Source organism: Clupea harengus, chromosome 17, assembly GCF_900700415.2.
Source record: "Clupea harengus chromosome 17, Ch_v2.0.2, whole genome shotgun sequence".
Classification (NCBI taxonomy): Eukaryota; Metazoa; Chordata; class Actinopteri; order Clupeiformes; family Clupeidae; genus Clupea; species Clupea harengus.
In genome coordinates this window covers 10,875,329-10,902,775 of record NC_045168.1, presented here as the reverse complement: position 1 = coordinate 10,902,775, position 27,447 = coordinate 10,875,329, and the positions used below count along the sequence as shown (strand labels likewise).

Below are 27,447 nucleotides of genomic sequence, written 5' to 3'. Positions count from 1 at the left end.
CAATCGTAAATGGAGCATGCTGATTATGATACATCGTTATTAATACGTTTTTCTTCAAATTCAGGCAAGTTATATTAAATTCTGGCAGTACTGATGGGACAGTTTTGAATTGTTCATTTATCGCCTAGGAAAATCCTATGTTTACGCGTATAAGGGCTGTCCTTTTTGAGGCCCTAGCAGATGTATAAAAGTTTTGAAACTCTTTAGAAATAACCCCGAGTAAAACGAATTGTCCTTTAATAGCAGCATGTTTTAAGGTTGTCTAAATCGTTTTAGATGAAACTGTGATATGACGTACATGACATGAGTTTTCTGACTCTTTATTTCCTCACATGAACTTCTAGGACCTGTCTTGTATTCCCACAGATTTGTATTGGTCCCTTTTCCTGTCCGTAGCCTGCCCTCGCGCTGTTGTCAGCGGGCTAGGTCCATTGAATTATGAAGACCGCTGACATAACGCAAACTGAATTTGAAAAGATTTCGTCTGATTAATCCATGTTTACCCGGTTTCGAGTTTGGGGTGATCCGCCAAACATTATCGGTTAGTTTCAGCGATCAATCAGAGAATGTCTGTAGCGGCTGTCGGAGGGGCGTCATCTTGCATTGGTGCTGCAGCCGCAAGTTGCAGCTCGGCTGGGTTTATATCTGGCGCAGTCGGTGGATGTGTGGGCATAGCAGGGAGGTTACCATCTCGGGTGCTGGAGCATGTGCTCTCTTATCTGGATTTACCCGACATGATGCGCTGCTCTCTAGTTTGCTGGCACTGGAACCACGTCCTAGCAGATGAAAAGAGTGAGGTGTGGCGGAGCCTTTGCGCCCGCTCCCTCAGCGAGGAGGCTCTACGCTCTGACATTCTCTGCAACATACCTACGTACAAGGGCAAGGTAACGTCAACAAAGGAAAACAGTTTATGTTTTTTTGCTTTACACATGCCATGGGTATCATACGTAAAGAACAATTTTGAACGGTGATCATCAATAGGAAATTAGCTGAGATTTGTCGTTAGCTTAGCTTGGCCACAGTTTATGACATCAGTTGTTAGCTTGCTGGCTGGTTTAGCTAACTGGCTCGCTAATGTTATTCTTAGCCTTGGTATCTTCGCTATCTTGCTGGTTTGGCAAGGGTAACTGGCATATTGCATCTTTATTTATGTGGAATTTACTGAGAAGGTTAGCTAAATTAATGGAATCATCCAGTTTCAACTCTGGTGCATCGACCGATTAGATAACATGGCTATTTCCAGCCACAACCTTTATATATTGGGGATGTCTCCATATTTCTTAACCATCACTTAACGTTATGTGCGCGCAGCTTCGGGTTCTGATACTAGCACTATTTTTTTCCCCATCCCTCTCCTTTTTTGTAGAACTGTAACTATTGAAATAGAGCAATGGACCTGGCACCTGTTTGGCAACCCCTTTGTTTATCCGGTCTCTCAGCTATAGTTGTGATTTCAGGTTGTCTATCAATTGAATGACTAGTGAGGCAGTGTATTGGCTTAGCCAAAGCGGCCCTACCGGGTCTGACAGGCAGTTGCTTCGCAACCATGTGGGCTGTACATTATTGCTTAGCCTGTCTCTGGCTAGCCTTTAGTCTATCACAGCTAGACTAGTTTGTAAATGTAACTTTGTGTAGTCAATGTTCGTTAAAGTCCTTTTCATTTGTTTCAGTTGAAATCTCTGCAACACGCTCTTAGCTCCCATGACTGCTCGAGGAACGTGTACGTCAAGAAGAACGGATTCACTCTTCATCGGAACCCCATCGCCCAGAGCACTGACGGCGCCCGCGGAAAGATCGGTTTTACCGAGGGCCGACATGCCTGGGAGGTTTGGTGGGAGGGACCCTTGGGCACCGTGGCTGTGATTGGCATTGCCACCAAACGGGCCCCCATGCAGTGCCAAGGTTACGTAGCTCTTCTGGGCAGTGATGATCAGAGCTGGGGATGGAACTTGGTGGACAACAATCTCCTTCATAACGGAGAAGTTAATGGCAACTTCCCACAATGCAACAACGCACCCAAGTATCAGGTGGAGTGGAGGCACTTTTATTACAAATTACAAATATTTGACAGGGTACATGCAATAAACAGTGACATTCTTTTACAACATATGAAGTGAGATAATTGCAGTATGATTTTTTTTTCTTGAAAGTCTGTATGGAACAGACAATGTCTAAAAAAAAGTAGATTAGATTGACTAGATAGATTGTAATAGTCATATTCCACTGACTAGACTTGATATTCAGTAAAGTAAGTTCAAACATTGCATTAGAAAACATGTGTTTTTGTCATCACAGATAGATACACCTGACATTAAAATGTGTCTTGTATCCAGATTGCATCTAGATATGACTTTAACCTTCTCGTTTTCGTGGGTCCAAAAAACAACAAAAGAAAGATAGAAGAAGAAGAACATGGTAGCCATCAGTAAAGTTGCTCTATTGTGTTTGCTTGCTTTTCGAAGTGGAGGAAGAAGTACATGATTACGTATTTCCTCTCACGTAATTGTTGTATGCGGATTGACAACACATTTGCATTTACACTTGGGTTTAATGGGGCTTTTTACACCTAGCATTAAAATGTGTCTCATATCCAGATTGTATTTAGATATATGATATGATGTTAATCAGATTACATTTACACCTGGTACTAATATTTGTCTCCACTGTCCACATTAAGATCCGATCACTGTGTCCAGCTAACATCACATCTTCCTCTCGTTTGCACGGATCCAAGAAAAAAGCTAGAAGAAGATGGTAGCTGTCCGTGAAGCTGCATTATTGTGATTGCTTGCTTTTCAAAACCTCGCTGGGTTGGAACAGTCGCATGCCATTACATGCCTCCGCCCATGTCGTTGTTGTAGGGGATTGGCAATGCAATTGCATTTGCACTTGTGTTCAATGAGGTCATAACTATCTCTGGAGTTGGTTTGGCCGATCAGATCGCAATCCGTCCTCAATGCGTCTTGAGTGCATTTACACCTGTTCCTTCATGTGGTCAAGCATTATCCGACTGCAATCCAAACATCAAGAACGCATTTTAAAGCCAGGTGGAAATGTGGCCGGAGAGTTCTGTGTCTGTGTTGTAATATTGCTTATTTATCTTCCAGATAGGAGAAAGAATACGTGTGATCCTGGACATGGACGACAAGACTTTGTCATTCGAAAGAGGCTTTGAGTTCCTGGGTGTAGCGTTCCGCGGGCTTCCGAAAACCTGCCTCTTCCCGGCTGTCTCAGCCGTGTACGGCAACACAGAAGTGACAATGGTGTACCTGGGAAAGCCTCTTGATGGGTAGCGTGCCATGCAGGAGGAGGATCCCGCATGGATGGTCGACGAGGTGTGCCAATGGAGGGGTGGCGCTTTGTGGACTCTTGAACATTCCACAACAGGAGTGAACGCAAGCTCCCCTGGACCTTCAGGTGGTGGAGTGGGGTGCTTGGATGCAGGCTTTTCTGAACAACCCACACATCTATGGACGAACCAAAATTTAGCTGCTGGGACTCTTTTATCATGTTATTTGCCGGGGATGGAATCTTGTTTGTTGTTGTTTTTTTTTCTTTTGTTAGTTTTTTTTTCTTAGAAACATAACTTATGAAATGACACCGCCGATGGGCTGTGTGTTAATCTGTCAAAAGAAAAGCCAAATCAGATTGGATATGTGGCAAAAAAAATGTATAATGCACTGCAGTTCCGTTACAGAGGTGGTGAAGGTGGCCTCAGTAAGTGTGAAAACATGAGGTGTTTTGATTTCATAGCACAAACAGATATGGCGCAAAGCTAAACTTTGACTGTATGCCAAAATGGTTTTTCGATCATGTTCAGAGGACAAATACAAACAATACCTGTGTCACCTGGATCTCCAAAAGTGGTACTGCTACATCAGTGAGAGAGGAAAACCGTTGCATGCAGTATACCCTCTTAAACTGTTGTTGTTTGTGTAGAGGAAACACGGGTGGAAGGGTTAGGCCGTGTTGTATGTTACTGTACATCTCTGCTGTGGTGTACGAGTATATCATAATATTTATTTCTTAGATTTTATCCTTGGTATCAGCGAGGCCCTATTACCTCGAGAATAAAGTCTAATGGTGCCAGTCCTGATAAGTGATCTGTGCCCTACTTCCTGGTTGTTCTTTAGCACATGGGTATGGACATCATATGTTATTAATTATTAAGCAGGGGTTTTCAACTGATGGGGACCCAGGGACCACTATAGTAACCAAGAAGCAGCCTGAGGACCACTGTTGTTAAAAATAGTGATTCCCACAGGGAAGCTACATTATTGAGTGCATGGTCAGGGACCACCTGCAATGTCTTCATGGACCACCAGGGGGCTGTGGACCATTGCTTGAAAACCCCTGTATTAAAGGGATGTTTTATCATTATTTAACAATCCTTTCAACAGGTACACTATCTTCGGCACGGCTTTCAACGTCGGTAATGTAACATAGTGAAAATGTGAAAACATGCATAATTTACAACATATTCAGCTTTCACTGATTTTGTTTATGCGTTACCTCTGAGAAGGGTGGCAAAGTTTTGTTAAGCTCCGATCAGTCCTCTTTGTGATAGAGGTGGTCATTATCAAAGTAGCCATGTGGTGGAGCCCTTGTATTCTCTTGTAGTGATAAAGTAACAGAATCTCGGTGTACCTCCCCGGCAAGCACATCCACAACCATGTTGATGGTGTTGAACTAAGTCAAAACACTTCTTTATAAATGTCTTTTGGGGGAAAAAATGACAAAATGTTTACTTTCACAATGGTGCAGATATTCACACATCTGTGTGGTCATGTTGTTTCTCATCCTGTTTTTGCTGCAAAAGGATGTTCTTTTCTTTAACCCACATCTTTTTGTGTCTCCTCAGCTGTTGCAAATGCATATCTTCAGTTAATGTTTTCATGATCATGAATAATAGAGTATATGTTATTTGGTATATATGTATGTGGTGACAATTCGATGACATATGTTTGCCACTGTGTTGATGCAAAGCAAAAACTCAATGGAAAAAGCACATAATGAACTTCAGAGTATTTCCACTTCTCACCTCAGGGTTCATTAGCAGGGCAGCCTGGTAATTATTGGCAGGCTTGAGCTTGAGCTGCTAATGCTGCCTCAACCACATCCTCTACAATAATGTCTCAATAATGACCTGCTGTGGAGGTCAAGTGGTCAAGGTCAGGTTTAGCTCAATATTAAGGGTTTGGGGTGCGGCCTGGGTTCCAGCAAAAATGACAAGAAATGATGATTAAGACAGTGTGCCTACAAGGCCTTCTAGGGATTACCAATACCACTAAGTTTCTTCGCAGTCTGGGAGTCCAATAGAGTCCAGGGCTGGTTTGAATTTGTAACTCATGTGTTCATCTGGGAGACTATCTCCTAAGTCTGAATGCTCTCTTACATTGTGGAATAGCCAACCAATCACTACTGACAGCCGGTAGAGATTGTTCCTAACGGAGTGAATGTCAACACAGAGGGGAGGCTTAGAGGCTACTTTGTTGCTGAATGTATTTTGAGCCCACAGGCATTTCAGTGAAGAGTACAAATGAGATATTATTCTAATATGTCTTATAGCAATAGGACACTTATCCATCATCTAACCTTTGGGGAACTTAGGCCAAAATATAAAAAAGTTGAAGTAATGTACTTGTACCTAGCCCAGTTAAAAACTTTTAAGGACATGCTAGTGATCTTTTAAATGTGCAGCACTGTCACAGTGTGGTTTCAGTGTCACATACGTGAGGGTGTCCACTGAACTGAAGTTGGAAAAACTAAAGTGTAACTTTGACAGTTGCTGAGAGCAGAAGTGATAGCATTGCAACTTTAGGCAGGAAGGGTGTGAACCTTCAAGTGGTTTCCTCTCTGCTTGTATCAGATGTGCAAAACCAGTAGTGGGTGACATGGGTGTGCCCCCTTGTCGGTTTTAGTGGTAATTTGATGGTTCAGTTGGTATTATGAACATGGCAGTTTAAGGCCCCTTAAGTAATTAGCTATCTCACTAAATAGATTCTCATGCACAGAATGGTTGTCATGGATGGGCTTCACGGTCTGAACATAGCCTCTGTGGTTATTTTTAAACATGCCCATGGCATGAGTTCTGACCTGATTGTTTCAATGGGTCGCGTTAGTCTGTGCTGCAATGGTCTGAGACCATGACCATATTGGGATGTGGTTGCCTTAAAAAAAACGGCGTGTTTTCTAAGCCATCGTTCTGCAAAACTTTAATGATCTTGGCAGAGGCTGCATGTGACATGGTTTCCGTTGCCTGCTTCCGCAAATATTGCTGCTCACACATAGCGGCACATGAAAACAGTTGCATCTCAGATGCAAGTGGCCATCGGTCTGGACGTAGACCTTTTGTATGTGGCTATGTTGCGGAGCGAACCTGCCTGTGCCGCTGCGGAGGAGGACGCCAGCCTGGCCGTTAGCGTAAGTAGGAGCTTCATCGAACTCCATCACTGCCGCCCACATGAAACTTTAACTCGAGTGCTTCTGCTTAGTGTAGGTTATGGTTCAGAGGTAAACCACTAGATGCTTTAGAAGTGCATTGAAGGTTACGCTGTTAGCATACAGCGCTTGAGAGTAAATTACATTGTCTATCGATTCAATTCAATAGGCATACACAAAGCGGTCTGAGATTTGTATTGGTTTGGCAAGGCGCCAATGAGTCGTCGGACTCCTAAAAATGTATCCGTGAGAAAATGTTTCCTTGACTGTGGTAGTTTGATGTAGGTTACACATCTGCACGGCTTTATTGTTTGAAAGTTTGTTTAGCCTATAACATACACTACACCCATAAAGAGGGTTAGCCTAGTGATCTTGAAGTAACGATAAATACAATAATATACATTGTATAATAAAATCGAAAAATACATAGAAATGCATGATTAGCCTACTAATATAGGCTGTGCATGCATGAGAGGGCTCGCACGAACCTCCAATGGATGGTTGCAGACTCACTGATGTATTGTGGCATTTATTGAGTATTGAATTACCGAGGATATTTCTCACCAATTTATGAAAATGCGACACTGTAGGCTTTAGGAGATTATGCCCCCTCTTTTGTAGCCTAACCGATATTCAGATTGGGGGTTGCAGGCAGAGGGAAAAATGGATAAATGTTTAAAAGTCATATACGCACTGTAAAGTTATCTTTCCGTAAAAAAAAGATGAAACAGTTGGCCTAATTCATGCTCCATCCAACACATAGGCTACCTTCAATCCATTAAGGAATGTGTTACAAAATACACAGGCTGACTCTTTATCTGTTGCTGAGGAGGCGAGAACTGAGGAGGTGGAACGAATCTCTTATGCCAGCAACATGTGAGATAGGTGACTAAACCACTGGGATTAAAGACTAGGATCTCCTCTTTTCATTACAGTAAATATGAGAAGATGCCTGTCCTCAGTCTCTTTCCCTCCTTGTTGGGCCTTACTTTGGGTTACCTGATGACTACATTCTGCCATCCACATGCATCTGTTTGCAAACTGGTAAGTGATGACTGATGCCATATCTATGGTCACATACAATAGGCTCTCCAAACCAATGTGCTTGTGAAGAATTGCAATTTCAGCCTGGATAAAGCCTGGGTAAATACTGCAATATTGAGTTGTATTGCACAGTGATTTCATTACTACTACAACTTTAGTCTACACTCTACCGCTCTACTATTCTGTCTTATTGTCTTTGTCTGTACCTTGTATGCCCTGTTGTAAAAGTATGTGAATTTAACTTTATTTTATATATATATATATATATATATATATATATATATATATGTATGTGTGTTATATACATACATACATATATATATATATATATATATATATATAAAATGAGTTTTGGGGGGAATGCTGCTTGGGTGAGATCACTCATCATAGTAGGTGAGTTGAGTTTATGAAGCGCTGAAATAAATGATTGAAATCATTTTTTATTCCCATATAGAGTTATTAAGAATCAAATGTTTTCCCCCCACAAATGTGTGTGAAAGATTATAAGGTGGTCAGAAAAAGTGACGGGTACAAAAGTGACCACTGAAGTTAGCTGTTTGGGTAGATACAGGTCACCTAAATGCATCAGTGATTCAGAGGGGTAAGCTCAGACAGGTTTAACATCGGAAGATTCTGTTGATTTTATAAAAAAAAAATATATATATATCGGACCCTAACACACTCATCAAGGAACAAGCTGTCGAGCTTGTGAAGATTTCACAACTTTGATTTCACAACGACTTTTGAAGTTCATCTGTCTGAAATTTCTGAGGTGAAAACAAATGAAAAGCTAATGATTAATCATTCTTTATTTGATATTTCTGGATGTTGCATCTTTACGTTTATGTCAGTTTTATAAGATAGTTCATGTGTGTCCAGCTGATCATTAAATAAAAATAATTTGTTGTAAATTTCAAATGAAAGTAGAATTGAATATTAAAGGGAATATATGAATACACACAGCTTTACAGAGATTTTCTTATTTGATCAAGATATTGTTGTAGATCTGATCAAGAGATGTTGTTGTAGTCAGGACCACACCTGTCGAGACAAAGACAATCCCAAGACCCATACCATACCAGTCAAGGCCAAGACTAGACCAAAACTTTTAACAGTCCTAACAGTAATAAATCAAATACAAATAGTGAGAATGTAAAATGCTACAATAAAGGGACCATTGCAATTAAGCATGAGTAATCATTTTAACCTTGTAGTCCATAGGTATGTTTTATTTAAATTGGTCAATTTTATTGGCAAAGTTAGGTCAGGAGTCCCGAGGACGGGAGGATGCAGTACGCTCAATTTGAGACAGCAGTGTTCTTGCTGCATCAACATTCAGCTCGGTTCTGGAGTCTAGCCTCCATTTTCACCTTTATCTTCACTGTAATTGATATTTACAATGAAATAACATATAATATAATACACCAATTTGCCTGCGTTTGTGTTCATTAATAAAATGATATATTCACAATGTGTGCCTATAAAAGAGCCAATGGCAGGAAATAATTGTGTACGTAGTTATGGTGGAAGTACAAAAAAAGTTGAAACTTGCAGTTATGTGTTTTTTCCTCTGCTGCCATTGTCGCTTCTTTGTGTAAAATGCATTCTGAGATGACTACCCAAGTCCACACAAGTCACCTACTAATACATCCCTGATAAATCAAGTCGATAACACTTCTGGGTATTTGATCTGTAATAGGCTAGATGCAGACTTTGAATTGAAACAGTATTTAAGCTGTGACATGATGTTTCATAAAGTTTCATAGGTCCATGGGAGCACAAGTACAGAAAAGGCACATTGATAAAGGCACGATATTTGCCAAGAAGAAACCAAGCTCTTGACCTTCTTTGGTCCCAAAACCAAGATCTTGATCACAAGACTGATCTCAAAACCAAGACCTGACTTGAGATGGACCCACCCCTCAGTCACCCCAATTTTGAAAATGTGTTGTGCTCTTAATTAATGCTTGATTCTCCATTACCTTTTTTGTCTTTCAGACGCAGAGGATGGCTCTATGTGATCTCCACCAGCTGTCTTCTGTGCCCAGAGATCTGCCGACGGATACTGAAGACCTTTCTCTGAACAATAATCAAATCAAAGGACTAAAAAATGGCTGGCTCTCAAGATACCCCCAGCTGCGATCCCTCAGCTGTGCAAACAATGGTTTAAAAATGGTGGAGTCAAATGCATTCAGGGATTCCCACCATTTAGAGAGTCTTAATTTGGCAGAGAATTCCCTTCATCCTGGTGATGGCCAGACTGGACAATCCCTGCACTTTTTAGCTCGACTGAAGGTTTTAGACCTGTCAGGTAACTCCATCACTGAAGATATGGCTGCTGAGCTGCTGCAGAACCTCACCTCTTTGGAACGCCTGTCACTGTCTAGGAATCTCCTGTCTAGGCTGGATGGTTCCATTTTCAGCAATCTTCATCAGCTTAAGGAGCTCAACCTAGAGAGAAACCAACTGTATGAGATTGATAGGGCTTTTGATAACCTAAACAATCTCCAAAGACTCAACCTAGCCTTCAACTTCCTGCCGTGCCTGGTGAACTTTGAGATGACCCAACTGGTTGTCTTGAATGCCAGTCACAATAACATTGAGTGGTTTATCTCTAACCAGGACTTAAACGACACATTTCAGTTGGAGACTCTAGATCTGTCTGAAAACAAGCTCTTCTTTTTCCCTTTTCTACCGCCACACAGCCATCTCCGCAATCTGCTGCTTTCCCAGAACAAGATCAGCTTTTATGATCTTCTGGCAAATAGCAACAAAACTAACTGGGACTCCAGTGTTGTCTTTTACAACCTTCAAGGGAATGTAAGCAACGTCACGGCAGAGTTGTGGGACGAAAGTCTACACGGAGACATCTCCTCACTCGAGCTGCTTGACCTGAGTGGAAACCTTATCACCAACTTCCCTCGGGGCTTCCTTCAGCAAATGCCCCATCTGTACCAGCTCAGGCTGAGGACAAACTGCATGGAGTCTCTCAACATCACCTCAGGGGTACTGCCGGCCACCTTGTATGAGCTGGACGTGAGTAACAACATGGTGACTGAACTTCATGCTGGACAGAGCTCCGTCAGTGAGCTGAACAACCTCACCCATCTCAATCTTAGCCTAAATGACATTCGAAGACTCCCGCCCAAGCTGTTCTCCAGTCTGCCTCGGCTGAGCACAGCAGACCTCAGCTACAACACAATAGGGATATGTAGCCAGAATGAGGTCACCAATGCTAGCTATGCAGACTGTGTTATTTCGAGGAACATTATTTCTCTGAAACAGCTTCACCTGGTAGGGTGCGACATAGTGGATCTTCCACCTTTTGCCTTTGAGGGCTCTCCTCTTATCAATCTAGAACTCTCTAACAATGTGGGTCTCCACTTGAGGCCGGATTCTTTAGCAGGGCTGGGTGAAACTCTTCAGCACTTAGGACTGGGGAACACAGGCCTGCGGGACTTTGACTTTTCCCCATTTCACCACTTGAAATCTCTAAACATTTCTCAAAACTCATTTTCCCAGCTTCCACAGTCCTTAATGGGGTTGGACCTAAAGGTTTTGGACTTGAGGGACAACAACCTCACCACCATCCCCGGTGAACAGGCCATCAGGCTAGCCCAGACACTAGAATCTGTGTTTGTCAACGGAAACCGTTTTAACTGCTGTCACTTGGACTGGTACAGGACATTTGAAAAACTGGTTAATATTGTTGACCTAGAAGAGGTCAATTGTTTAGATCGAACACACAGTACACACAGTGTGGTTCATTTTGACAGACACGTGTGTGGTGATAGCAGTCAGGAATCCATCTGGTGGTTCATCCTGCTCTTCTCATCTGTGATTCTAATTTTCTTAAGCATCACCGGTTTCATTTTCCTCACCCTCAAGCCCAGAGTGTTACCCAAAGCCATAAAGAAGAAATGCTGGAAAGCAACTTCCTACTAATACACACACACACACACACACACACACACACACACACCTTATCATGTGTATGTCATCAAACACTTCGGTACATTTTCACAACAAAATGGATTGAAATAAGTACCATCAAAGAGCTTCATGTTTTTATTGTATTAATCTAAATGATTTTGAGTACCAGAAATGTCACTACGTCTTACCTATGTTGCTACTCAGTGCTTGTCATTAATCTGATATTAAACATTTCTTCCACACAATAAGTACAAATCCTTCTAAATCTGACTCTAGTTTTACCACTTCATGAAGTGTGTGATTGTTAGGAATGATGTCATTACAAAGGGAGTAGTAACATCACAACCTCCCCCTGATTCAGAGTAGACCCAAACAAGAAAGTGCCACAAATGATCAACTTATAAAACAGGTCAAGATTTACATTGCTTTCATTTCATTTTGATTGTGAATTGTTGCCTGTAGCCTAGATCTTCAGGAGAAGAAGAAAAAAAAGAGATAACACAAGGGTGTGAGGAGATACGTCTTCACCACAAGTTCACCATCTGTGAGGGTGTGCCCCACGTTCTCATGATGGAGAACTGTGTGCGGTTCAGTTTTGGTGTCACGGGAGTAGGCGAGAGCGTGTGGTCGTACCGAGCACATCTTGTGGCTTGCTGGTTGATACGCACGTACTGAGCGCGTGTGAATGCATTTGGATGTGAGTTTTGCTGAGGCTGTGTGATGCAAACATGTTGCTAAAAGTAGCAGAGGAAACTTGAAATTTCCTGTTTTGCTGAGATGTGCAGCAACTGCCCAGTTTTGAATCTGCGTTAGTACTTTCAGTTAGTATCTTCAGTTAGTATCTCCAGCATGTGCAAGGGAAAATGCGGTGCACATTGGCCCAAGGCCACGCCCCTGAAGCCTCACATAGGTCTTAAATTGTTACTGCTAGACTCTTCTGCTTGCTTTGTCCTGAGGGCTCTGTTTTCTTATTTCTCCAAAACGTAAAGTCTGCTATGGTGTGTGCCCACCAATTGAGGAAGCTGATCACTCAAAATAGGATTGTATCTTCCTGTGAGAAAACAGGACCATCCGCCCACTAATAGCCCACATGTCTTCCCCTTCCTTCATTCATCTGGAACTGTGACATGAGTTCCAGTGGTGCGCCACACCGTGTGGCTACGGCAAATGTCCACAGACACCAATATGAAAATACCATGACAACCAACCTGAGCCCTTAGCCAAAAGAGGCACCTCTGTGTGCACCAACTCCACCTCCCTTTCACTCTCTAAAACTCCCTCACTTAAAAGAGTCTACTGATATATACTGGTTGTGGGGTAAAAGAGGTAAGGTAGGTGGATTGCCACACACTCCCAGAAGTTGGTGCCAAAGGCTCGGAGGTCTCTGTGAGTATCTTCCATATGACGATGTACCTTGTGTGCAGGCTAAACCAGAGCGTAACCAGAATACCACTGTGGTGATACTCTGGGTCATGGTGGTTTGAGCATAGAGAATGACACACACAGAGTGAGGGAGGGATGGAGAGACTGAAAGAGAAACTAGGGGAGCTTTTGCTTAGAGGTGCAGGGCCCAAGGCACAGCTGCCATCTCTTGGGATTGAAGATTGACATTCACAGCACCACCGTCTTATTTGACAAAACAGTGTCTTAAAGGGCTCTTTTGAGTCATATTCTTGCATTGTGTAACTTACCCTGTTGTTTGAATTACATTACTCAGATGAATTTTTAGTGAAATGTTTTGCTTACCGTCAAAAAAAAAAGTTTGACATTGAGTAAGAAAAGGATTCCAGTTAAGTGTGTCTTAAAAAAATAGCACATCTACAGATTTTTTTTTTTTGGTCACGTGTGATGAAAGAGGAAATGCACTTCTCTATCTTACCAGAGAAAATTACAATTCAGAGAGCTGTGGTTGGTTTGCTTATAGCCTGTGAAAAATGCTTCAGTCAGTTAGCAATCTTTATCTGAACTGATGCTTTTGTTTGCTTCTTATTTTTGAGTGAAGGCATGTTACAGCAATAAATCAGACATCTAATATATATTCATGTGATTTATACTTCTATACTATATTATTGTTCCTAATCCTCAACAATACTTAAGATGAGGCATGTGGCTAGTTTCTGAGCAGATGACAAATGGCCCCTCTATTCAGCACACTTACTAGAGAACTGTCCCCACCAAAGTGCCACAGCCCTGTGTGTCCCCTCCCCGGCATGGAAGGCTGGATAACGGGCAGCTGGAGAGTGCTAGCTCCAGCTGCAGCAAACAGGAAGTTCTTGGCCCCTATGCAGTTCCACTTCCTCTTAACCCTCTCCAGACCGACCACATATGCTCACACATGCACACACAGTACATTAAACATCTTGATATAACCCAGATTATTCGTGTGATCTTTCACATGTTTTTGATCGAGGAATTCTTATCACGTCTAATGAGTTCCAACTAGCATGTTACAGAAAGTTACTTTATTATTTTATTTCATTTTATTATGAAGGTGCTTATGTTTCAAAACAAGCTAACATGTACGGATCACAATGTCACAGACCACAAAGAAATGTAGGTTTTCCAAAAGTGTGACAGCCATGGGTGGAATCACATTTGGTTATTTGTAGTACACTGTGTCATTACTTAAAATAACTATTAAAATAATGTATGATACCACACACTACCCTGAAGCTTAGCTCATGTCTATGTGAGACGTGGATTCGTTTTACATAGGCTTTATTTTCATGTCTGCTAGAAGTCCTTTTCATTTTTGTTTACTTCAGTTATTAACCATGACACCTGAAACATTTCCACAAGAAAAAAAACATTCAGCTTCATAATCTGAAGCATCTCTGTCTCTGTCTCTCTGTCTATATATATATAAATGTATATAGACATACACACACACACACACATATATATATATATAAATAAATATATATGTGTGTGTTATATCTATGTTTTGCTAAATGCTAAAAAATAATCATATCATCATAGTGATACATGTAAAAATATCAACACTTCCTTTTCTGGAGAGGCCTGACCTCTGCTGGACAGATGTTTCACAAACACCCTGTGAAAATACGTCACCCTGCAGTATAATGTGCACACAAATATATGTCAAATAGTTAAGTATGAATACATAAACCTTCATACAAATTCACACACAGTGAAGAAAAGGCTATACCACAAGAGTCTTTAATACACAATGCTTACATTCTTTACAACAATCTATGAAAACAACTTAACAAAAGACAAAAGAGGCCGTTAACATTTTTCCTTAACTGCTATATAATGAAAATAAATGTTTTGAAATTGTTTTCAAAAACAATTCTCTGGGTAAAAGTGTGGATGAGTAGGGGGAGGACACGGTGTAGCAAAGGTTAGTAGTGAGGTTTAAGACCACGGCTTCTGTTTAAACAATCTGCAAGGAACCTATGTGTGACGCTCACATAAGGCCATAGGACAGATGAAGGCACTGTGCACTGTCTGCATGTTCATGAGCATTCTCTAAACGCTATGAACACCTGGACCTGAGAGAGAGGGGGGGGGGGGGGGGGGCTATTGGAGTGTGCATCTTGTCATTAAGGTCAGTGGTGAAGAGTTGGTCCATGTTTTTTTGCCTTTAAAAAAGATGGAAAGATCTTCGTTGATTTCATTATGGTTATTTGAAATGCTCGAACAAAGGGTTCTGGTGCACTTAAGGCATTTAGGCATCCAGATGTTTAACTGTTGTAATTAATATAAAACCTCAAGCCTATCTGGCCAGACCAAAGGCACTGAGCTAAAGCCATGGGGGCCTTAATATAATTAATGACCTGCTGTCTCTTCTCCCTAGTCTAAAGGAATGAAGAGAAGGCTCTCTTTCAAGATACTGATATGGTCACCGTGGAAACAGCTCCTCTGGGAGGAACATGCCACTGTTTCTCACTCGTTTTCTTTCCGTGGCAAAGACTTCTCAAAGCAGTCCCACATACACTTAAGACTTCTCAGAAGGAAAAGAAAAAGAAATACAAAATATCTCAATCTTTCAGCCTTTCTTTACATTCAAGTGCTCTCTCATGTTATCTCTCTCGCAAAAAAAAAGGAAAAAAAAAAAAAAATCTCATTGTAAACCCCCGCCCCCCCCCCCCCCCCCCCCCCCCCCCCCCCCCCCCCCCTCCCCGGCATTTCACTGCTCCTTAAGGAAGCAGGGGGCAACTAGCAATCAATCACACCAAAATCACTATTCCAAAAAACAACATGTCATCTGAGTAAATGATTCTGTAAACACTTTAGGGGTGTTAAGTAGGGTGCAGGGTCGGGGGGGGGGGGGGATCTCTGAGCTTCCAGTGTGGTGGATACAGGCAGTAGAGGTGTCCACCAACCGGATAACACAAAACAGATGAGAAAAACACCTCTTAAAAGCATGGTTGCATACAATGTTATTATTATTATTATTATTATCATTAATCATTATTATAAATATGAAATAAGGCCTGGGTTTATGCTTGGCTGTGCTGCGGCTATCCATCTGGGACCCAGAAGTCCAGCCCTTTCAAGGGCCTAGTTCAGCAGCTCAAGGTAGGTGATTGGCACTTTTCCCTTCTGGTTCCCACGCTCTCCCATCAGCCAATCAGGGTCCATCCCTGGGACACTACTAACCATGATCACCTAAAACAGAGAAAGAATAAAAACTTTAATAAATGGATGTGTGGATGAACTTTACAAGGTACTCTGTCAGTATAACTCTACACTAAAGGCACTCTGGCACCATGTGATAACACGCTTCTGAAATGGTCCCTCCTTGCCAGTAACTACCTTGAGAACCTGCCGATAATCTAGATAATAATGCTTTATGATGGAATACGTTCACAAAGTGTCTGGAGTTACACATCCTTGGGCCTCAATAATTCTCTATTTGTTTTCTTGTGGAATTGTGAAGGTTTATGTTTGTTACATTTCATTTGTTTCTTATTTACAAGGCGTCTGTATCTTTCCCCCCTCAGGGCAACCCTAATGGCCCCCTGTAGGCTCCCCCCCTAGCATCTATCTGCTGTGTGGTGACCCGTCCGTCGCCCACCTCGTCTGCCAGCAGAGAGAGCTCGCTGCTGCCGGCGGCGTCGTAGTCGTAGAGCACTCGGGCCTTGCGGCTGCCGCTGCAGCTGCGCAGCTCGTTGAAGGCGGACGAGCTGCGACCGGCGGGCAGAGAGGACGACAAGGGAAGGGTGGGCACGGACACGCTGGCACCGCCGCTCACAGACGACTGGTTGTTGTTGGACGCAAATGAGGAAGGGAAGCTGGCAAAGGAGAGGGAGGAAGCAGGCAGGATGAGGTTACAGTATTGTATCAAAATAAGGTGAGGGAAGAGGTAGGTATACCCTAGTAATTAGTGACACCAAACAGTATGATCTGTTTCTGCCTTGCTTCTCTCTTTGGAGGTGACTATTGTCATCTATCATAGACCCAAAGTTTAGCTTTCATTCTCAACAAGAGCATCTTGTACTGCGAATTACCAAACACTGCCTACACGGTCAATAACAAATACATGCAAACAGTCGCCTGGGCGAGATCTTAGGTCTTCAAAGAAACCAGATTCAAGATGAGTGCTGTTAGTTGTAGTAAGAACTTTTATATTTATTTCGCTTTGCTACAATGTCTACATCTACGTCTACATTCTCCCAAAAGAGTTTTCCATACTTCCACGAATCACCAGCCAGGCCTCATGATGCCAAAATGCTTGCTGTAGACTACACCGTAGAAATGTAATTACTTACAAAGGAATTCATGCCATTCTTTTTATGACTACACAAAACAGGCATCCGCAGTTGCTGCCTTTGCAATACGTGTCTTGTAGTAACCAGTTAACTTTCATAACTGTGTCATTCATGTATGCAGTATAGAGATGAGTGTACTCATCACACCTACTGTATCATGCAAAGTGAAACAATACACAACACATTTATTGACTGAGACGTCAGTTGGATCACACTTTGCTGCCACTAACAGTCTTAGTCCGACTAACGTTAAACAAACAGAGTGCATTTACCCATGCGAATGACTTAACAAAATAAGGTAACACGTGGTTTTGCTCAATGGGAACTGTGTCATGTACCTTCCTAGTTGCTTCTGCAGGTCAACCATGTACTGGTAACACTGTGCATAGTACGTGGTCTGAGCCTCCACAAAGTCGTTCAAGCAGCGCAGATGGTGTGCCTAATGGGAGAAGACCACATTTGAGTTAAACCATTACGACAGGGTGGGGGTGTGGGGGGTGTTCCCTGGTGTGGAGCTGCCAGTGTGGTGAGATAAGGTAAAGCGTGCTTGTTGACCCTTTCCTTACATGAGTGCTGCTGATTCCCTCCAGGAGGAGCCTGGTGATCTCTGCCTGTCGGTCAAACTCACTCTGAGTCATCCGCAAGTCCTGCTCTGCCTGAGACACAGAAGAGAGAAGAAGAGGAGGTAGAGAAGCGACATAGAGAAAGAGAAATAGAGAGAGAAGGAAAGGAAGAAAGAAAGAAAGAGGGAGGAAAGAGATGGGGGGATGGGTAGGGAAATGGTCAGAACTCAGAAGGCCCCAAACTCATGACACTCATAATGGGAACTTTTCCTGTCACATGAGACACATCAATGCTAACACTGTATGATAAAAAGCACAGACATGAAAACACTAATAGAAATGAGTTAAAGAGAAGTGACGACTCACCGCAATCCATTTGCTACACAAAATGAATTTTACACAAAAAGAATGAACAGATCAACATCAGTAATATATCAGTCTGAGTTACATTTGTTGTCACACTTTATCTCCCTCTATTCAACACCCTGCCCAAATGAACGCAGGAAGGAGCCAGTAAACGCTGACCGACGGCAGCTGGAGCGCTGCACAATAGAGGGGACGAGTGTCCGGTTCCTTCCAGCATTTCACTATTGTTCTGGGGCCGAGCACAGCTAAAGAGGGTGCCTGAGGGTTTGCCTGTGGCTGCTGCGCGCGGAGTGGAATGGCCCTGAGCTCATGCTACAGGCTACGGCTAACTGCCAAGAGGCGCAGGCCCTTCCAGCCGAGCCAAGAGCATTCCACTTACCTTTGTCACTTCCTCTGCCCACATCTGCTCAGCAATTGAAAACAGTGTGAGAGAGAAAGAGAGAGGGGACAGAGATAGATTAGGGCAGCAGTTGTTGACACCCCACTGCCAGGAAAAAAGGCACGCACAGACAGCCAACATGTGCGCCAAGCTAACCGTACTACAGCACCGCACAAACACACACACTCTCACTGGCTACGCAAAGACAGACACACAACTCTAAGACACCGAACCACTAAATGCAGCACATTTTCACCAACACAGAAACACCAACTGCCTTCTCCTGCTAGGCTGGACCAGAAAGTTAACCAACAAGCGGAAAACAGAAATATGAGCCGTTTATAATAAAGCCCTGATCTGTGCTCACTGCAAGCATAGGGGATGCCAGAGAGCTTCATGAGATAATGTTATTAGCCAGGAGGTCCAATTATGGGTACAAATGTCTTGGTCATTTCTTTTTTTATTTTCTTTAAGTACAGAAATGGGAGTGCGTTGCTTTCTGCAATTCTACACATGACATTTGAAAGTGTTCAGAAAGATTGTGATGAGTACTGTTTTTTCCTTCTTCTTGCAAAATACCTACTTCTCTTTTTTACAAAGTGGAACAAAGGGTGGTGCACAATTTTGTAATATCACGGGGTCTGTTGAGCAAACAGCATTAAAGCTCTAAAGAAGCCTAAAAGGCTTTGAGGCTAAACAAAAAAAAAATGGTTCTTGATAACCATCTCTTCAACTCAAGGTTATATATTTACGGACGGTGGGTTCATTTTTCCTGAGAAACAGGGCAGAGAATGAAAGTCATTGCTTGCACGAGTAGACAGCAACTGTGGTGAAAAGCCTGGCCTCTAAGACCATCTGAACCAAGATAAACCTTCTGCCATTTGACATTATGGAAGTTCACCATGTAACAGACATTGGCATAGCTAACATCCCCAGGTGGATGGTTGCTGCTAAGGGGCTGAAGAGACAGGGAGAAAGAAGAGAACACAGGGGAAGACACAGAGGTGGACAGAAAAATGATACTGCCACATCAAGCTAAAACAGACAGAGACAAAAAAAAGCAGCAATTTTGGGAACATCTCGACTGACCTCGCGCTGGCTGTCACAGAGCAGCAGTTTGGGTCTTGTGGCTTGTGACATAAGCAGGACGTGACACAAATTACAGGCGTGAGAAAAGGGCTTCACGACTTCACGGGCATCATCATCACTCACCACAGCTCTGGCATCGGCCATCCGGGCCTTCTTTAGCTTCGTCTTGGCCGCATCCAGATCCAGCCGCTTGTTCGCCAACAGCTTGCGTTCTTTCTGAACAAAGGCAAGGTTGAAAAACAAAACAGCGTTATCCTCACTCCTGTCTACATTAAACAATGACAAGATCACTTATCTACAGTGTCACTGGATGGGGAAATCTGCCTGGTGACTGCATAATTGCATTACTGCTCCACTCACAGAAAATTAGTAAATTAAGTTAAAAACATTAAGTTTGGTCTTGGGGGCTACCATAATTTCCCTAATATTATTCACTGATTTTGCTTGCAACTCGGTGTGGCTTATACATGGCATACCTGCAAACACAGAAGGGCTGATAAAGGTGACAAACCAAACCCCTGTAGGGGGGGGGGGGGGGGGGGTCTGGGGCCATCTCCCCCCCAGAAAAAATTTGTCATTTTTGTGATTGGTGTACTCCAAAAAGAAAATAAAGGGAAAAGACAACATTTGCTTCAGGTAAAAAAAAAAGACACATTTATTAACATATCATCCCAATCCATGCATCATTTTGTAAGCTGCTGATGTGCGTGACAGCTTCAGCCCACTCTGAGCTACTTTGTCTTCAGCCAGCGCTTGGGCCTGGTTCACCATCACTGGTGCAAAGTCAAAGGAAGGGAATGTTCGGCAAGAGTAGCGAGAACCATCGCCTAGACAAAGAAAACATTATTAGATTTTCATCAGTAAAACTTTTGCAAATACCCTGCCTGTTATTATAACCCTGTGACTGTATGGCTTAATATTCACAAACTTCCATTGTTATTGTAAAGCTGTTAGAGTGTAGCCTAATTGCAGGCTTGGGGAGTAATGGAATACATGGAACGGCATTAGGATACAAAAAAAGTGTAACCTGGTAGGCGTAAACTTACTTGGCAATAAAAACCATTCTGATTCTGATTCTGACCTCGAGTTCAAAAAATGCTTTCCCTGGCTTGAAATATCAACACTATTTTGTCCTTGAAGCTGAAAGTGGGAAGAACATAACAGTGCAGTGCACCTTATGGCTCCCCGCGGTGAAAATACTGTTGTTGTCCAAGGACTCCTCGTCAAATGTCATGAAGCATTTACAGACAAGACCAACACTGCTAACGTCTACACAGATATCAAGTTAGCTAAAGTTAAAGTTGGTTAGCTAACCTGTTAGTATTACTTGCCTACAAACGTAATGAAAAAGGGGGACCGTGATAACTGGAATGATCGTGTTTAAATAAAACACAAACTCCTGACCGAAATATGTTCGTGGCAGTATAATTGAAGTTTCAGCGTGATCTTTGACAGTTCAGATAGTGGACACTTGATTCGTTAAAAATACTGTGGATGTTCTAAATCTGTGCTGATTTTATTTTGTATTAGCCTATGCTTTGTAAACTGTGGTGTTGTGCACTTTCAATGTAGGTCTGTAGGTTGAATTTGCATAATGAGTTGAAGTCGAAGGGGGCGTGGCAGGAGCAGAGTTCAGCGCTGGCGTGACATATATGCACACATCAAACCACAACCACACGGCCCTCATGCCCATTTTCCCTCATGGCAACAAACTGAACTAGTTCACATTTACATATTTAGTATTGAGTTCAGTTTGTCGTCTAACACATAGCTATGACAATATAGTACATTTTCATATTTGTAGCATACTAAGTTAATTTCCTCAGTAATAAGTAGGACGCCCACACCAGATGTTATTTATATAGCACTACTAATGCACAAATGCAGAAAGTATGTCATCTGAAAAAGCTGGTGTGTGTGCCCTTTTAGGAGGGGTTTGTGGATAGCACAACCACTTCAACTTACACAACATATTACATCGTAGGCAGATAACGAGACTTACCTCCAAACTAACGCTCGTGTCCATCGAAGTAGATCTAGTTCTGACGTAGCCAAAAAGTTGCGTTCATCCATGGGAAAGAAGACGATGCTGTCGTTTATCTTGATTGTGATTGGCCAAATGACTCGCGTTCCACCAAAGATGTTTTCTTGTGAAGATAGCTATCCCGTTGTTCCTGAAAGTCCAGTCCGTGGGAAATTGTGGCAATTCTCACTGCCCTTGCAATGCAACCCCCCCCCCCAAATTGACATATTTCTTTGGAAAACGGCGAATTTAGCCGAAAAGCGACTAGTTTGCAGCTATGAAATGGGAATGCATTTTTTCCTCCTGGAAGTAGGTAAGGCACAGTTACTCTGCCAGGTAAACGAGAGGGGGGTCTCTCTCCCTTTCCCTCTTACACATACGAAACCTATGTATCAGGTACAAACAACATGGGATAGATAACCCATTTTCATTCACACTCAGTCTTCCAGAATGTTAAAGTAACTGGTGTTGTATTCCCACTCCACTGTATTTAAGGGGATGCTGTGGAGCGCGAACCTCCCGGGAGGTGTGAAACATGGAGGTCTCATGCCAGTTAGCCTGAACTATCCTAACTATCTCTAGCTTAGGCAACTCATGTTCAAATGTGTGAATATCAACTTGTGTTACTGTGAAGCTGCACAAGCACCCTGAGGGTTTCTACCCTGTCCTATTATCATAATGTTGCATAAACTGCGGTAAATACATGGATGCGGTCAATACACGGGTTTGTTTTATACAATTGCATGAAATACTATTATGCGGTTTATATACGGTGTGCCAGGAAAATACGGTATTACCTATCTTTGGATGAAATTAAGGCCATGTTGTTTTTAAACTTTGAAAAAACATGGTATTCTAACATCTCAGTACACCAAAGGCCTTTTAATTGAAGAACAATGTCATGTCAGAAGCTGTCTCTTCAAAGGGTATAAATTGTATACTCGACTCAATTCAATTTTTCAATTCAAAGTTGTCAAACTATGAGCAGTAAGAGTACCATAATCTACATTCTATCCTTTTTTCTTCATAAGCCAGAGTGCAAAGACAAGTTACTCACCAAGATAGTCTTAAAATCACCCTCAAGGAAATTCCGAAAAGGTGTCAGGAAGTTGATGGCTGAGCTTTGGATAAACTCTCTCTCAGCTCCCGCAATCTGTTTCTCTGTCTCTCCACATTTAATCAACGCGTTGCCTACGTGTTGTAAAAAGGTCAAGGGGGCAAAACAACAGTGAAGACATTATAAAATGATCTCAGGGTACCTCTTGTCATGGCTGTGCACAGACATTTTGGGGATCAGGTGCTCAAGCTAAAAAAAAAAAGGGCATCCTGTTTCTACAGAAACTGAAACTTAAACAGTCATTTTCTACAGTTTCTTTACAGTTATTGAGGTAAACAGATCTATCTGTGTAGGGATCAACGCAGAATTACAAACTCAACCACAGTTGTCGGCCATAGTTACAGCATGCTTTTGATTGAAAATTGATGCCATCGGCCAAATTAAAATGGTTTAAGAACTACAATTTACAAATAGAAATAGAAACATATTGTCCTTCAAAAATAGAACATTTATCAAATCAGAGGGCAACGGGGTAGGTGCTTGAAGGGTCTATCTGTGCACATGCCTGCATTTTGTGTATTTCTAGTATAACTGGCTTCGTCAAATGTAGGGCAGTTTATACGCGTCTTTCTAATAAAGATTCATCCAAATGCACTGTTCTCATGATTACCATAGGCTTGTCCTGGTCCAAATTCATTCCCAGAATCGATCATGGACTGGCCAAGCACCTCGTGGTTGTTCATCCGGTTTGGTACTTTCTTCTCAAGTTTCTCATAAAAGAATTCCTCTATCCTCACATCTGCAGTTGGACAGAGAGAAACTCAATTAGGTCAAAGAGAGGAGTCATAAGACAGACAAAGTGTCCTGGGCTATGTGACTAGGGCTGCATGAAATAGCAACCTCGGAATGACATAGCAACAATTTGAGATCTCAACCTTTTCTTTTCTTTTTCTATTAAAAGAATAAGAACGGTTTCTGAAGTTTCAATTCTGCTTTTCACATTATAAATTAGTGCCTCAATGAAGGTGAGGAAAACAGACCAAAACTCCAAATTAAACTCCAACAAAATCTGCAAAACCCCTTTCTTGTTGCTTCAAAAGTAGAAACTGACACAGATGGAACGCTGCAGTTGGTGACTTGATAATGAGTTCTCTTATGACTGGATAAACAAACAGTAGGCAGGTGTCAGAGATGCTTTTGTGTGTAGATCAGCTGTTCCAGTCAGCATACTGGATGGGCCCCCAGTTGCTTTCTCAGGGTTGAGCCATGTGACGGCTCTGTGTGAGTTTTGAGGAGAGTGCGGGCAGCTGTAGCCACTGCTGCCTGGACAATTTCAAGTAGTCCATGGTGAACTTTTGCCTAACTCCTTTGTGCTGATTACAATGTGTAGTAACGTCAGGTTGTGGAAAGCCAAAGTTTATGAACTAAAGAAATTACATAATGGAAATATTTTGTATATTTTATTATCAATAGGTGATATGGGTTGTATGTATACAGAATATTACAATAATACCCATGTCGTATGGAAAAAAGTCCCTATGTAATATTCTGGAAATATATTAGATCATACTCAGTGCTGCTGAAAATTGGTTGTCAGACTGATCTCAAACCAGATATTTATGCCTGTTTTCAGTTTCAAAGGCGTAAGGAGAACGCCAATATCCCTTACCCTGAAGGATTTCAGAGGCGCACATTTTCATGTTTTAACATATTAACCTCTTCAGTACAGTGTGAAATCTCTTACTTGGATTTGGCTGTAGTAGGATTTCTGTTTGCTTCAATATCCGCTCAGTCCAATGCTTGGTACATTCCGCTCTAGCCAAGAGGTTCTCCAAATGCGCATCCAACTCTGTCTTCTCTGCCTGTCCAAGTTTTTCTTCAGTAAACTGTAGGTGGGGTAACAAAGATGTGTTATTAGTATGACTGTTTGTTGGGGTTAGTGTAAATCTTGGATGATATGAATAACTTGGGTTACAAGAAATTGATTGAATATTTAGCACGTTTTTTTCTGATATATCCACAACTGATACATTAATATGGTCAGCCAGCTAGCTTAATAAAAACATGAATACATTTGACTAGCCTACATATCATTACTTTATTAGCGAACTAGCGGAAAGCTAAAATAACGTTAGTACGCTAACTTACAAAGTTTCATAGCCAAGCTATTTAGCCAAGTTAGCTAGTTATCTAAGTGAGCTTGCCACTTGTCAGGCATGACAAGTTTGTTTTAAATGAATATAAGTTCAAGATAATATAGAAAAACAGAATGACTGGAAACGTTCAGTGTTATATTAAGGGGATAATTTATTAAACCAAAGCGTTCTCTTTTTGTTGTGCCAAGGAAACTATAGGACCCTGTATGTTAGCCTCCTACCAAGTACCACAGGCTACAATCACAGCTCACTCAGAGACCGGATGTGCTGAGTTTGCTATCCAGGACTTTTTGTTATAGCTACCGTTAGCTTTTTGGGACTACAAACAACTATGAAACGCGATCAAAGTCCATGGTTTTAAGCTTCATTTGGCGTCGTATTACGGAATGGAAGAAAAGGAAAAACAGACGCGTATGTGCCACTCTTGTAGCTCAACAGCTAACTAACTAGCTAGCAAGCGAACGATAATAATCTCATGACAGCAACTTTTTTAAACTAGTTAATGAGCTAACATTAGCAAAGTTGTGAAATGCTTCCTTAAACAGAAATGCCCTCTTGGAGTTCTTATATGTAGGGCCTGCATGAATGTCAAAGATGTGTGGGTCACACCCGACTTGATGGGTAAGCGTCAGTAACAGTGCAGTTTCAAGAGACCGTCGACTTGCATTTATTTACCTGAACTGCGCGACTGAGGAAAGTGCCGGCGTCCGCTGCAAATCTTTTGACGTTAAAATCCATTCTCTTTCTTGTTTGTAAAGTCAGCTATCAACCGAAAAAGTGTCCATACAATGTAAGGGCTACAATGGCATTACTATTTACGTTTGATACAAAGTGATATTTTGTTTTTTTAACAGTTCAAAGTAGAGAAGACAAGCCCTCCCACAATCGCTTCACTGTATGTGGGATTACAGTCCTTCCGTACATCGAAGGGAGGAGGACTCGTCTGAAACCGTATGAGGGAAGTGCGTATTTTCAACTAGGCAGTCTGTGGTCTATGCCACGAATACAGTTTCAGCCTTCTACCAGAAGAGAAAGACAGTGTTAGCTGTAAAGCCTTTAAGATTTTCTTAAAAGCAAACCGTCATTACAATATTTATATTAAGTGACGTTTAATAGGCCTAGGCCTAATTTTTTCCCCATACCGACGGACTAAAATTAGCCTGCAGCACACAACATTGTGCGTAGTTTAAACAAGCCATATGAAGATGAATCAATCTCAGAGGTATTGAAAGCATAATGTCTCTCTCTATTTTTCTCTCTCTCCCTCCCTCTCTCTCTCTCTCTCTCTCTCTCTCTTAATGACAGTAGGTATCGTTCTGTTTGTCTACAGTTACTTTTTAAATGAACAAGAAAGGGTAAAACGGTGCAGCAAACAAATCAAGGGGCAAGGACTCTATGATGCCATTCAAAGTCAAGTTGGCAGCCTGCAATGGCAGGGTTAACTGAGGATTCGCCTGTGACCTTGTGGCACAGCAATGTGTTTGGTATTCAAAAAAGTACTTTGTATCTTGCAAAGCTTCATAAAAGGTACATTTCTGTCCCTTCTCGTCTGTACCCCAAAAGACCAAAGGCACCTCTCGTGACAAAAATGTACCTTTATGTCCTGATACAAAAATGTACCCATTGGAAAGGTACAAAATTGGTACCTAATGAGGTACAGCTGGAGTGCGATGCCATTTTGTACGTTTGTGAGGCAGAACCATACCCTTAAATCCATAGAAATTTTTTTACAATTATTTACCTACATTTATTTAAAGAAGAAACAATAAGTGAACATATTTTAATAAATACAAGTTTGTACATATTCTCATTGCTTTTTATTTTCCTGTGTATCACTTCTCATAGCCCTTTTTTATAAAAGTACTGTTTAAAAGTACACATCATCTTTTGTTGGGGTGGAGGACAGCTTTAAATCATCCTCACAATGACGGTTATTTTTGAGTTATTCAAACACTCAAAAATGATTCAGGTAGTTTCAGGGGCGCATTCTCTAATCTTTCCTCTAAAACTGCATTGGAACTGGCCATTTGTTGTGGGAGCCAATGACTGTGTGTGTATATATATATATAGGCTATACAATTTCCTGCCGATAGGTGCAAATGAACAGAGTCAGTGGACACTGTTTGTACACTGAAGCAGGCCATTTCTAAATCGCTGCCGTCCTAATTAGGTTATGTTTAGTTTGTTGGGCGATAGTGGTACAGGAGGTAGAGAAGTCCTTTAGTAATCAGAAGGTTGCTAGTTCGATTTCCTGTTGAAGCGTCCTTGAGCAAGACACTGAACCCCTAATTGCTCCTGATGTGCAGTGTGCCATCAGTGTAAATGTAAAATGTGTATACATCCTTGTAAGTCGCTTTGGATAAAAGGGTCTGCTAAATGACTAAATGTAAATGTAGTTTGTTTGGTGGCAAACTTCTGGTTCTTTTTCTAAAGGGGATTTGATGTGGATGGCATGAAGGACACCTCTGAAGGGGAATGGACTTTGAAGGGGAATGGACTAATGAGGGACTGAGAAATGCTAATCAAGTGGCTGCCATATAAGTGTCATAATGCCAGATAAAACCTTTGCTTTGATTCCATAAAGCCAAAAGATAAGATAAGAACTTACAGTCATGAAGTGGACTTGTGCAGTATCCACACTGAAATGTATTGTGTTAA

At 41.8% G+C, this 27,447-nt stretch overlaps 3 protein-coding genes across 3 annotated transcripts; 2 read left to right on the top strand and 1 right to left on the bottom strand.

The window, feature by feature from the left end:
- The first annotated feature begins 365 nt into the window (after positions 1-365).
- fbxo45 (F-box protein 45) lies at positions 366-4,103 on the top strand. The gene is made up of 3 exons (XM_012815110.3): positions 366-884; positions 1,671-2,027; positions 3,108-4,103. Exons 1-3 carry the CDS (start codon positions 567-569, stop codon positions 3,291-3,293), a joined length of 861 nt encoding a protein of 286 aa, XP_012670564.1. The 5' UTR covers positions 366-566; the 3' UTR covers positions 3,294-4,103.
- Positions 4,104-4,224: 121 nt separating this feature from the next.
- Positions 4,225-11,666, top strand: nrros (negative regulator of reactive oxygen species). Its single transcript, XM_012815129.3, has 3 exons — positions 4,225-6,423; positions 7,377-7,485; positions 9,484-11,666. Exons 1-3 carry the CDS (start codon positions 6,356-6,358, stop codon positions 11,428-11,430), a joined length of 2,124 nt encoding a protein of 707 aa, XP_012670583.2. The 5' UTR covers positions 4,225-6,355; the 3' UTR covers positions 11,431-11,666.
- A 3,894-nt stretch (positions 11,667-15,560) lies between these two features.
- sh3glb1a (SH3-domain GRB2-like endophilin B1a) lies at positions 15,561-25,742 on the bottom strand. The gene is made up of 9 exons (XM_012815187.3): positions 25,465-25,742; positions 24,378-24,519; positions 23,304-23,432; positions 22,634-22,767; positions 19,677-19,769; positions 17,723-17,812; positions 17,495-17,595; positions 16,463-16,679; positions 15,561-16,053 (listed from the first exon to the last, which is right to left on the bottom strand). Exons 1-9 carry the CDS (start codon positions 25,525-25,527, stop codon positions 15,946-15,948), a joined length of 1,077 nt encoding a protein of 358 aa, XP_012670641.1. The 5' UTR covers positions 25,528-25,742; the 3' UTR covers positions 15,561-15,945.
- Between the last annotated feature and the right edge of the window lie 1,705 nt (positions 25,743-27,447).

What these genes read in the sequence shown, in the direction of transcription:
- fbxo45 (XM_012815110.3), top strand. Translation starts at nt 567, where the DNA reads ATGTCTGTAGCGGCTGTCGGAGGGGCGTCATCTTGCATTGGTGCTGCA. An exon ending in TACCTACGTACAAGGGCAAG is followed by an intron (nt 885 to 1,670) that starts GTAACGTCAACA and finishes CATTTGTTTCAG; the next exon opens with TTGAAATCTCTGCAACACGC. An exon ending in ACAACGCACCCAAGTATCAG is followed by an intron (nt 2,028 to 3,107) that starts GTGGAGTGGAGG and finishes TTTATCTTCCAG; the next exon opens with ATAGGAGAAAGAATACGTGT.
- nrros (XM_012815129.3), top strand. Translation starts at nt 6,356, where the DNA reads ATGTGGCTATGTTGCGGAGCGAACCTGCCTGTGCCGCTGCGGAGGAGG. An exon ending in ACGCCAGCCTGGCCGTTAGC is followed by an intron (nt 6,424 to 7,376) that starts GTAAGTAGGAGC and finishes TTTTCATTACAG; the next exon opens with TAAATATGAGAAGATGCCTG. An exon ending in ATGCATCTGTTTGCAAACTG is followed by an intron (nt 7,486 to 9,483) that starts GTAAGTGATGAC and finishes TTTGTCTTTCAG; the next exon opens with ACGCAGAGGATGGCTCTATG.
- sh3glb1a (XM_012815187.3), bottom strand. Translation starts at nt 25,527, where the DNA reads ATGGATTTTAACGTCAAAAGATTTGCAGCGGACGCCGGCACTTTCCTC. An exon ending in TCCTCAGTCGCGCAGTTCAG is followed by an intron (nt 24,520 to 25,464) that starts GTAAATAAATGC and finishes CCCCACCTACAG; the next exon opens with TTTACTGAAGAAAAACTTGG. An exon ending in TGGCCGATGCCAGAGCTGTG is followed by an intron (nt 17,813 to 19,676) that starts GTGAGTGATGAT and finishes TCTGTGTCTCAG; the next exon opens with GCAGAGCAGGACTTGCGGAT.